Source organism: Tachyglossus aculeatus, chromosome 5, assembly GCF_015852505.1.
Source record: "Tachyglossus aculeatus isolate mTacAcu1 chromosome 5, mTacAcu1.pri, whole genome shotgun sequence".
In the NCBI taxonomy this organism is placed as follows: Eukaryota; Metazoa; Chordata; class Mammalia; order Monotremata; family Tachyglossidae; genus Tachyglossus; species Tachyglossus aculeatus.
Genome location: NC_052070.1, coordinates 7,203,959 through 7,216,314, shown reverse-complemented (window position 1 = coordinate 7,216,314; position 12,356 = coordinate 7,203,959). Strand labels below are relative to the sequence as shown.

Genomic DNA, 12,356 nt, shown 5'->3' with positions numbered 1-12,356 from the left:
CAAGCTGGTTAAGAACTAAATTGTACTGTAGTGTACTCTCCCAAGCGCTTAGTACAGTGCTGTGCGCACAGTAAGCGCTCAATAAATATATATATTTATATTTATACATATATACATATATATATGTATATACGTTTGTACAGAGAATCAGCGTGGCTCAGTGGAAAGAGCCCGGGCTTTGGAGTCAGAGGTCCTGGGTTCAAATCCCAGCTCCGCCACTTGTCAGCTGTGTGACTTTGGGCAAGTCACTTCACTTCTCCGCGCCTCAGTTCCCTCATCTGTAAAATGGGGATGAAGACTGCGAGCCCCACGTGGGACAACCTGATTTCGTTGTATCCAGCGTGGCTCAGTGGAAAGAGCCCGGGCTTTGGAGTCGGAGGTCATGGGTTCGAATCCCGACTCCGCCACATGTCTGCTGTGTGCTCTTGGGCAAGTCACTTTACTTCTCTGGGCCTCAGTGACCTCATCTGTAAAATGGGGATGAAGACTGTGAGCCCCACGTGGGACCACCTGATGCCCCTGTATCCTCCCCAGCGCTTAGAACAGGGCTTTGCACATAGTAAGCGCTTAATAAATGCCAATTATTATTATTATCCTCCCCAGCGCTTAGAACAGTGCTCTGCACGTAGTAAGAGCTTAACAAATACCATCATTATTAATCAATCAATCAATCGTATTGATTGAGCGCTTACTGTGTGCGGAGCACTGTACTAAGCGCTTGGGAAGTCCAAGTTGGCAACATATAGAGACAGTTCCTACCCAACAGTGGCCTCACAGTCTAGAAGGGGGAGACAGAGAACAAAACCAAACATACTAACAAAATAAAATAAATAGAATAGATATGTACAAGTAAAATAAATAAATAGAGTAATAAAGTGAGCCCACTGTTGGGTAGGGACTGTCTCTATAGGTTGCCAATTTGTACTTCCCAAGCGCTTAGTACAGTGCTCTGCACACAGTAAGCGCTCAATAAATACGATTGATTGATGTACAAACATACATATATTATTATTACATATTTTTTACTCTATTTTACTTGTACGTATTTATTCTATTTATTTTATTTTGTTAATATGTTTTGTTTTGTTCTCTGTCTCCCCCTTTTAGACTGTGAGCCCGCTGTTGGGTAGGGACCGTCTCTATATGTTGCCAACTTGTACTTCCCAAGCGCTTAGTACAGTGCTCTGCAAACAGTAAGCACTCAATAAATACAATTGAATGAATGAATGAATGGAAGGAGTCCGGGCTTGGGAGTCAGAGGTCGTGGGTTCTAATCCCACCTCTGCCACTTATCAGCTGTGTGACCATGGGCAAGTCACATCACTTCTCTGGACCTCAGTTATCTCATCTGTCAAATGGGGACTGTGAGCCCCATGTGGGATGACCTGATTACCTTGTATCTACCTTAGCGCTTAGAACAGTGCTTGGCACATAGTAAGCGCTTAACAAATGCCATCATCATCATTACAGTGCTCTGCATGTAGTAAATGCTCAGAAAATATCATTTTTAGCATATTTTGACTTTGAAAGACAATTAATAGATATGTGTTTAAGTGCTGTGGGGTTGAGGGTGCGGCAGTTATCCAAGCGCTCAGCACACAGTAAGCGCTCAATAAATGCGATTGAATGAATGAATGACAACCTGATTACCTTGTATCTACCCCAGCGCTTAGAACAGTGCTTGGCACATAGTAAGCGCTTAACAAATACCAACATTATTATTATTATTGATAAAAGTCAGGGTTCTTATTCAGGATTCTGGCAGGGGGAAGGGGAATGATAGGAGCCCTTGCCGTTGAATGCGCTCAATAAATGCGATTGAATGAATGAATGACAACCTGATTACTCTGTATCTACCTCAGCGCTTAGAACAGTGCTTGGCACATAGTAAGCGCTTAACAAATACCAGCATGATTATTATTATTGATAACAATCAGGATTCTGGCAGAGGGAAGGGGAATGATAGCCCTTGGCGTTGAATGCGCTCAATAAATGCGATTGAATGAATGAATGACAACCTGATTACCTTGTATCTGCCCCAGCGCTTAGAACAGTGCTTGGCACATAGTAAGCGCTTAACAAATGCCAACATGATTATTATTATTGATAAGAATCAGGATTCTTAATCAGGATTCTGGCAGGGGGAAGGGGAATGATAGGAGCCCTTGCCGTTGAATGCGCTCAATAAATGCGATTGAATGAATGAATGACAACCTGATTACCTTGTATCTACCCCAGCGCTTAGAACAGTGCTTGGCACATAGTAAGCGCTTAACAAATGCCAACATGATTATTATTATTGATAAGAATCGGGATTCTTAATCAGGATTCTGGCAGGGGGAAGGGGAATGATAGGAGCCCTTGCCGTTGAATGCGCTCAATAAATGCGATTGAATGAATGAATGACAACCTGATTACCTTGTATCTACCCCAGCTCTTAGAAGAGTGCTTGGCACATAGTAAGCGCTTAACAAATACCAACATTATTATTATTATTATTGATAAGAATCAGGATTTTAAATCAGGATTCTGGCAGGGGGAAGGGGAATGATAGGAGCCCTTGCCGTTGAATGCGCTCAATAAATGCGATTGAATGAATGAATGACAACCTGATTACCTTGTATCTACCTCAGCGCTTAGAACAGTGCTTGGCACATAGCGCTTAACAAATACCAGCATTATTATTATTATTGTTGATAAAAATCAGGATTCTGGCTGGGGGAAGGGGAATGATAGGAGCCCTTGCTGTTGAATGCGCTCAATAAATGCGATTGAATGAATGAATGACAACCTGATTACCTTGTATCTACCCCAGTGCTTAGAACAGTGCTTGGCATATAGTAAGCGCTTAACAAATGCCAGCATTATTATTATTATTAATAAGAATCAGGATTCTTAATCAGGATTCTGGCAGGGGGAAGGGGAATGATAGGAGCCCTTGCCGTTGAATGCGCTCAATAAATGCGATTGAATGAATGAATGACAACCTGATTACCTTGTATCTACCTCAGCGCTTAGAACAGTGCTTGGCACATAGTAAGCGCTTAACAAATACCAGCATTATTATTATTATTGATAAAAATCAGGATTCTGGCAGGGGGAAGGGGAATGATAGGAGCCCTTGCCATTGAATGCGCTCAATAAATGCGATTGAATGAATGAATGACAACCTGATTACCTTGTATCTACCCCAGCGCTTAGAACAGTGCTTGACACATAGTAAGTGCTTAACAAATGCCAACATGATTATTATTATTGATAAGAATCGGGATTCTTAATCAGGATTCTGGCAGGGGGAAGGGGAATGATAGGAGCCCTTGCCGTTAAATGCGCTCAATAAATGCGATTGAATGAATGAATGACAACCTGATTACCTTGTATCTACCCCAGCTCTTAGAAGAGTGCTTGGCACATAGTAAGCGCTTAACAAATACCAACATTATTATTATTATTATTGATAAGAATCAGGATTTTAAATCAGGATTCTGGCAGGGGGAAGGGGAATGATAGGCGCCCTTGCCGTTGAATGCGCTCAATAAATGCGATTGAATGAATGAATGACAACCTGATTACCTTGTATCTACCCCAGTGCTTAGAACAGTGCTTGGCACATAGTAAGCGCTTAACAAATACCAGCATTATTATTATTATTGATAAAAATCAGGATTCTGGCAGGGGGAAGGGGAATGATAGCAGCCCTTGCCGTTGAATGTGCTCAATAAATGCGATTGAATGAATGAATGACAACCTGATTACCTTGTATCTGCCCCAGCGCTTAGAACAGTGCTTGGCACATAGCAAGCGCTTAACAAATGCCAACATGATTATTATTATTGATAAGAATCGGGATTCTTAATCAGGATTCTGGCAGGGGGAAGGGGAATGATAGGAGCCCTTGCCATTGAATGCGCTCAATAAATGCGATTGAATGAATGAATGACAACCTGATTACCTTGTATCTACCCCAGCGCTTAGAACAGTGCTTGGCACATAGTAAGCGCTTAACAAATGCCAACATGATTATTATTATTGATAAGAATCGGGATTCTTAATCAGGATTCTGGCAGGGGAAAGGGGAATGATAGGAGCCCTTGCCGTTGAATGCGCTCAATAAATGCGATTGAATGAATGAATGACAACCTGATTACCTTGTATCTACCCCAGCGCTTAGAACAGTGCTTGGCATATAGTAAGCGCTTAACAAATGCCAACGTTATTATTATTATTGATAAGAATCAGGATTCTTCATCAGGATTCTGGCAGGGGGAAGGGGAATGATAGGCGCCCTTGCCATTGAATGCGCTCAATAAATGCGATTGAATGAATGAATGACAACCTGATTACCTTGTATCTACCCCAGTGCTTAGAACAGTGCTTGGCACATAGTAAGCGCTTAACAAATACCAGCATTATTATTATTATTGATAAAAATCAGGATTCTGGCAGGGGGAAGGGGAATGATAGCAGCCCTTGCCGTTGAATGTGCTCAATAAATGCGATTGAATGAATGAATGACAACCTGATTACCTTGTATCTACCCCAGTGCTTAGAACAGTGCTTGGCACATAGTAAGCGCTTAACAAATGCCAACATGATTATTATTATTGATAAGAATCGGGATTCTTAATCAGGATTCTGGCAGGGGGAAGGGGAATGATAGGAGCCCTTGCCGTTGAATGCGCTCAATAAATGCGATTGAATGAATGAATGACAACCTGATTACCTTGTATCTACCCCAGCGCTTAGAACAGTGCTTGGCATATAGTAAGCGCTTAACAAATGCCAACGTTATTATTATTATTGATAAGAATCAGGATTCTTCATCAGGATTCTGGCAGGGGGAAGGGGAATGATAGGAGCCCTTGCCATTGAATGCGCTCAATAAATGCGATTGAATGAATGAATGACAACCTGATTACCTTGTATCTACCCCAGTGCTTAGAACAGTGCTTGGCACATAGTAAGCGCTTAACAAATACCAGCATGATTATTACTATTGATAAGAATCAGGATTCTGGCAGAGGGAAGGGGAATGATAGCCCTTGGTGTTGAATGCGCTCAATAAATGCGATTGAATGAATGAATGACAACCTGATTACCTTGTATCTACCCCAGCGCTTAGAACAGTGCTTGGCACATAGTAAGCGCTTAACAAATGCCAACGTTATTATTATTATTGATAAGAATCAGGATTCTTCATCAGGATTCTGGCAAGGGGAAGGGGAATGATAGGAGCCCTTGCCATTGAATGCTCTCAATAAATGCGATTGAATGAATGAATGACAACCTGATTACCTTGTATCTACCTCAGCGCTTAGAACAGTGCTTGGCACATAGTAAGCGCTTAACAAATGCCAACATGATTATTATTATTGATAAGAATTGGGATTCTTAATCAGGATTCTGACAAGGGGAAGGGGAAGGATAGGAGCCCTTGCCGTTGAATGCGCTCAATAAATGCGATTGGATGAATGAATGACAACTTGATTACCTTGTATCTACCCCAGTGCTTAGAACAGTGCTTGGCACATAGTAAGCGCTTAACAAATACCAACATTATTATTATCATTGATAAAAATCAGGATTCTGGCAGGGGGAAGGGGAATGATAGGAGCCCTTGCCATTGAATGCGCTCAATAAATGCGATTGAATGAATGAATGACAACCTGATTACCTTGTATCTACCCCAGTGCTTAGAACAGTGCTTGGCACATAGTAAGCGCTTAACAAATGCCAACATTTTTATTATTATTATTGATAAGAATCAGGATTCTTAATCAGGATTCTGGCAGGGGGAAGGGGAATGATAGGAGCCCTTGCCGTTGAATGTGCTCAATAAATGCGATTGAATGAATGAATGACAACCTAATTACCTTGTATCTACCCCAGCGCTTAGAAGAGTGCTTGGCACATAGTAAGCACTTAAGAAATGCCAACATGATTATTATTATTGATAAGAATCAGGATTCTGGCAGGGCGAAGGGGAATGATAGGAGCCCTTGCCATTGAATGTGCTCAATAAATGCGATTGAATGAATGAATGACAACCTGATTACCTTGTATCTACCCCAGTGCTTAGAACAGTGCTTGGCACATAGTAAGCGCTTAACAAATGCCAACATGATTATTATTATTGATAAGAATCAGGATTCTTAATCAGGATTCTGGCAGGGGGAAGGGGAATGATAGGAGCCCTTGCCGTTGAATGCGCTCAATAAATGCGATTGAATGAATGAATGACAACCTGATTACCTTGTATCTACCCCAGCGCTTAGAACAGTGCTTGGCACATAGTAAGCGCTTAACAAATGCCAACATGATTATTATTATTGATAAGAATCGGGATTCTTAATCAGGATTCTGGCAGGGGGAAAGGGAATGATAAGAGCCCTTGCCGTTGAATGCGCTCAATAAATGCGATTGAATGAATGAATGACAACCTGATTACCTTGTATCTACCCCAGTGCTTAGAACAGTGCTTGGCACATAGTAAGCGCTTAACAAATGCCAACGTTATTATTATTATTGATAAGAATCAGGATTCTTCATCAGGATTCTGGCAAGGGGAAGGGGAATGATAGGCGCCATTGCCATTGAATGCGCTCAATAAATGCGATTGAATGAATGAATGACAACCTGATTACCTTGTATCTACCCCAGTGCTTAGAACAGTGCTTGGCACATAGTAAGCGCTTAACAAATGCCAACATGATTATTATTATTGATAAGAATCGGGATTCTTAATCAGGATTCTGGCAGGGGGAAGGGGAATGATAGGAGCCCTTGCCGTTGAATGCGCTCAATAAATGCGATTGAATGAATGAATGACAACCTGATTACCTTGTATCTACCCCAGCGCTTAGAACAGTGCTTGGCATATAGTAAGCGCTTAACAAATGCCAATGTTATTATTATTATTGATAAGAATCAGGATTCTTCATCAGGATTCTGGCAGGGGGAAGGGGAATGATAGGCGCCCTTGCCGTTGAATGCGCTCAATAAATGCGATTGAATGAATGAATGACAACCTGATTACCTTGTATCTACCCCAGTGCTTAGAACAGTGCTTGGCACATAGTAAGCACTTAACAAATACCAGCATTATTATTATTATTATTGATAAAAATCAGGATTCTGGCAGGGGGAAGGGGAATGATAGCAGCCCTTGCCGTTGAATGTGCTCAATAAATGCGATTGAATGAATGAATGACAACCTGATTACCTTGTATCTACCCCAGTGCTTAGAACAGTGCTTGGCACATAGTAAGCGCTTAACAAATGCCAACGTTATTATTATTATTGATAAGAATCAGGATTCTCGCAGGGGGAAGGGGAATGATAGGAGCCCTTGCCGTTGAATGCGCTCAATAAATGCGATTGAATGAATGAATGACAACCTGATTACCTTGTATCTACCCCAGCGCTTAGAACAGTGCTTGGCACATAGTAAGCGCTTACCAAATGCCAACATGATTATTATTATTGATAAGAATCGGGATTCTTAATCAGGATTCTGGCAGGGGGAAGGGGAATGATAGGAGCCCTTGCCGTCGAGTGGAATTTCTTCTTAACCAAAGCTCTTGTTTTTCTAGGGATATTTGCTTACCTGAATTACCACGTTCCTCGAACAAGGCGGGAGATCTTGGAGACCCTTATTAAGGGACTTCAAAGGCTCGAGTACAGAGGATACGATTCTGCAGGTATTTATAGTTTCCATTTTTGCCACTCAGTGCTTCTTTTTGGTTCCCCGGGTTGGTTCGTTTGGAAAAATGGTATTTGGAAAGCGCCTATTGGGCACCAGGTGCTTTTCTAAGCCCCGGGAGAGAGACGAGGAAATCGGGTCGGACACAGTCCCTGTCCCACGCGGGGCTCGCCGTCTCCATCCCCGTTTTCCAGATGAGGGAACTGAGGCCCAGAGAAGGGAAGTGACTTGCCCAAGGTCACGCAGCAGACGAGGGGCAGAGCTGGGATTCGAACCCAGGTCCTTCTCCCTCCCAGGCCTGGACTCTGTACAGGCCTTACTTGTACATATCTATTCTATTTATTTTATTTTGTTAGTATGTTTGGTTTTGTTCTCTGTCTCCCCCTTTTAGACTGTGAGCCCACTGTTGGGCAGGGACTGTCTCTATATGTTGCCAATTTGCACTTCCCAAGCGCTTAGTACAGTGCTCTGCACACAGTAAGCGCTCAATAAATACGATTGATGATGATGATGATGGACTCTATCCGCAAGGCCATGTGACTTTTCTGTAGTTGTTCTTTTATTTATTCAATCATATTGAGCGCTTACTGTACGCAGAGCACTGTACTAAGCGCTTGGGAAGTACAAGTCGGTAACATATAGTGCGGTCCCTCCCCAACAACGGGCTCACAGTCGTCTAGAAGGGGTTTCTGTCTGGCTATGGCAGGGTTAATGGGGCCAAGGAATAAATAATGGAATAGCGGTTGGCGTATAAGCGCTTCCAGTGTGCTGAGCACTGCAATCAATCAATCAATCAATCGTGTTTATTGAGCGCTTATTGTGTGCAGAGCACTGTACCAAGCGCTTGGGAAGTAGGGCTTAAAACAATATACACTGATCTGAAACAGACCTTGACCTGCGCAAGACTCACTCATGATGTAAGTGGGAGGGAGAATGGGTTGTTTACCCCCATTTTACAGATGAGGAGACCGAGATAAAGAGAAGCGAAATGACTTTCCCAAGGTCACGCAGCAGACGAGGGGCAGAGCTGGGATTTGAACCCAGGTCCTTCTCACTCCCAGGCCTGGACTCTATCCGCTAGGCCATGTGGCTTTTCTGTAGTTGCTTCTTGATAGTTGTTCTTTTATTCATTCATTCAGTTGTATTTATTGAGCGCTTACTGTGCGCAGTGCACTGTACTAAGCGCTTGGGAAGTACAAGTCGGTAACATATAGAGGCTGTCCCTCCCCAGCAACGGGCTCACAGTCGTCTAGAAGGGGTTTCTGTCTGGTTGTGGCAGGGTAAATGGGTCCAAGGAATAAATAATGGAATAGCGGTTGGCGTATAAGCGCTTCCAGTGTGCTGAGCACTGCAATCAATCAATCAATCAATCATTCGTATTTATTGAGCGCTTACTGTGTGCAGAGCACTGTACCAAGCGCTTGGGAAGTAGGGCTTAAAACAATATACACCGATCTGAAACAGACCTTCACCTGCGCAAGACTCACTCATGATGTAAATGGGAGGGAGAATGGGTTGTTTACCCCCATTTTACAGATGAGGAGACCGAGATAAAGAGAAGCGAAATGACTTTCCCAGGGTCACGCAGCAGGTGAGCGGCTGAGCCGGGATTAGAACCCAGGTCCTCTGACTCCCACTCCTGTGCTGTCTGCAGTGATGATAATAATAATAATAATAAGTATTAATAATCATTAATAATAATTATGATTAATATATTAATTAATATATACTATATTAATTATAATTATTATCGTTATTATTATTATTATTTTTAGACTGTGAACCCACTGTTGGGTAGGGACTGTCTCTATATGTTGCCAACTTGTACTTCCTAGGCGCTTAGTACAGTGCTCTGCACACAGTAAGTGCTCAATAAATACGATTGATTGATTAATAATGGCATTTATTAAGTGCTTACTATGTGCAAAGCACTGTTCTAAGTGCTTGGGAGGTTGCAAGGTGATCAGGTTGTCCCAGGGAGGGCTCACAGTCTTCATCCCCATTTTCCAGCTGAGGGAACTGAGGCCCAGAGAAGTGAAGTGACTTGCCCAAAGTCACACAGCTGACAAGTGGCAGAGTTGGGATTTGAATCAGTAGGCCCTGCTGCCTAATTCCTTCCTTGATCTCTTATTCTATAATTTGGGGGGAATTGAAAATCCAAGGGCGAGGACCTTTCCAAACCAGATGCCACATGCACGTGCCATTTTGAATGGAAGTAGCCATTGTACAAAAAATACATTTTATATTTGGAATCCATTTCTCATGGGGAAAGTCTTCATTTAAGGACAGTTTGATTCATTCATTGTCATATTTATTGAGCGCTTACTGTGTGCAGAGCACTGTACTAAGCGCTTGGGAAGTACAAGTTGGCAACATATAGAGATGGTCCCCACCCAACAGTGGGCTCACCAGTGTCCCGATTTTGGAGTCCGAACTATTGAACGGGAGGCGAGGCCTGCCCTTTCCCAACAAGAAGACCCGTCCTCCCTGAAATTTTCCCCCATAGCCCTGGTTTTTGATTCCAAACTATTGAGGATGGAAAGACCCATCCTCCAGTTTTCCTCCAATGTCCCGATTTTGGAGTCCGAACTATTGAACGGGAGGCGAGGCCTGCCCTTTCCCGACAAAAAGACCCGTCCTCCCTATAATTCTCCCCCTTGGCCCTGGTTTTTGATTCCGAGCTACTGAGGACGAAAAGACCCACCCTCCAATTTTCCTCCAATGTCCCGATTTTGGAGTCCGAACTAGTGAACGGGAGGCGAGGCCTGCCCTTTCCCGACAAAAAGACCCATCCTCCCTATAATTTTCCCCCTTGGCCCTGGTTTTTGATTCCGAACTATTGAGGACGAAAAGACCCCACCTCCAATTCTCCTCCAATGTCCCGATTTTGGAGTCCGAACTATTGAATGGGAGGCAAGGCCTGCCCTTTCCCGACAAGAAGATCCATCCTCCCTAAAATTTTCCCCCTTGGCCCTGGTTTTTGATTCCGAGCTACTGAGGACGAAAAGACCCACCCTCCAATTTTCCTCCGATGTCCCAATTTTGGAGTCTGAACTAGTGAACGGGAGGCGAGGCCTGCCCTTTCCCGACAAAAAGACCCATCCTCCCTATAATTTTCCCCCTTGGCCCTGGTTTTTGATTTCGAACTATTGAGGACGAAAAGACCCATCCTCCAGTTTTCCTCCAATGTCCCGATTTTGGAGTCCGAACTATTGAACGGGAGGCGAGGCCTGCCCTTTCCCGACAAGAAGATCCATCCTCCCTAAAATCTTCCCCCTTGGCCCTGATTTTTGATTCCGAACTATTGACGACGAAAAGACCCATCCTCCAGTTTTCCTCCAATGTCCCGATTTTGGAGTCCGAACTACTGAATGGGAGGCGAGGCCTGCCCTTTCCCAACAAGAAGACCCATCCTCCCTAAAATTTTCCACCTTGGCCCTGGTTTTTGATTCCGAACTATTGAGGACGAAAAGACCCATCCTCCAGTTTTCCTCCAATGTCCCGATTTCGGAGTCCGAACTATTGAACGGGAGGCGAGGCCTGCCCTTTCCCAACAAGAAGACCCATCCTCCCTAAAATCTTCCCTCTTGGCCCTGGTTTTTGATTCCGAACTATTGAGGACGAAAAGACCCATCCTCCAATTTTCCTCCAATGTCCCGATTTTTGACTGAGCCCTTCCTTCCTCTCCCCCTCGTCCCCCTCTCCATCCCCCCATCTTACCTCCTTCCATTCCCCACAGCACCTGTATATATGTATATATGTCTGTACATATTTATTACTCTATTTATTTTACTTGTACATATCTATTCTATTTATTTTATTTTGTTAGTATGTTTGGTTTTGTTCTCCGTCTCTCCCTTTTAGACTGTGAGCCCACTGTTGGGTAGGGACTGTCTCTATATGTTGCCAACTTGGACTTCCCAAGCGCTTAGTACAGTGCTCTGCACACAGTAAGCGCTCAGTAAATGCGATTGATTGATTGGAGTCCGAACTATTGAACGGGAGGCGAGGCCTGCCCTTTCCCAACTAGAAGATCCATCCTCCCTAAAATTTCCCCCCTTGCCCCTGGTTTTTGATTCCGAACTATTGAGGACGAAAAGACCCATCTTCCAGTTTTCCTCCAATGTCCCGATTTTGGAGTCTGAACTATCGAACGGGAGGCGAGGCCTGCCCTTTCCCCACAAAAAGACCCGTCCTCCGATCTTCTTCCAATGCCCCGGGTTCTAAGTCCGAACTATTCGGTCGTATTGAGCGCGTACTGTGTGCGGAGCTCTGTACTAAGCGCTTGGGAGGGGACAGTACAACACACAGGCACGTTCCCTGCCGACAGCGTGCTTACGGTCTAGAAGACCGTCGAACGGAAGGCCAGCTCTGCCCTTTCAGGACGAGAAGAGACCTGTCGGAAAAAATTTCCTCCGATGCCCCGGTTTTTGAGTCCGAACTATTGTAGGGGAGTCCAGCCCAGCCCGTTTTTTTATTTCTCTCTCTCTCTCTCTAGGGGTTGGAATCGACGGAGGTAACGACAAGGATTGGGAATCGAACGCCTGCAAAATCCAGCTCATCAAGAAGAAGGGGAAGGTCAAAGCCCTGGATGAAGAAGTGAACAGTAATTTTTCTTTTTCCTCCTCTTCCTCCTCGGCCGCGCTTACTTTGT

The 12,356-nt window shown here is 43.9% G+C and overlaps 1 protein-coding gene across 2 annotated transcripts in view; it reads left to right on the top strand.

Annotated features, from left to right (window-relative positions):
* The window catches only part of GFPT1 (glutamine--fructose-6-phosphate transaminase 1), a 173,714-nt gene that overhangs the window by 30,078 nt on the left and 131,280 nt on the right, over window positions 1-12,356 (top strand). For both annotated transcript variants that reach the window (XM_038746851.1, XM_038746852.1), the window contains exons 2-3: window positions 7,593-7,700; window positions 12,201-12,308. In XM_038746851.1, coding sequence (XP_038602779.1) covers window positions 7,593-7,700; window positions 12,201-12,308 — 216 coding nt within the window. The remainder of the gene's footprint in view (window positions 1-7,592; window positions 7,701-12,200; window positions 12,309-12,356) is intronic.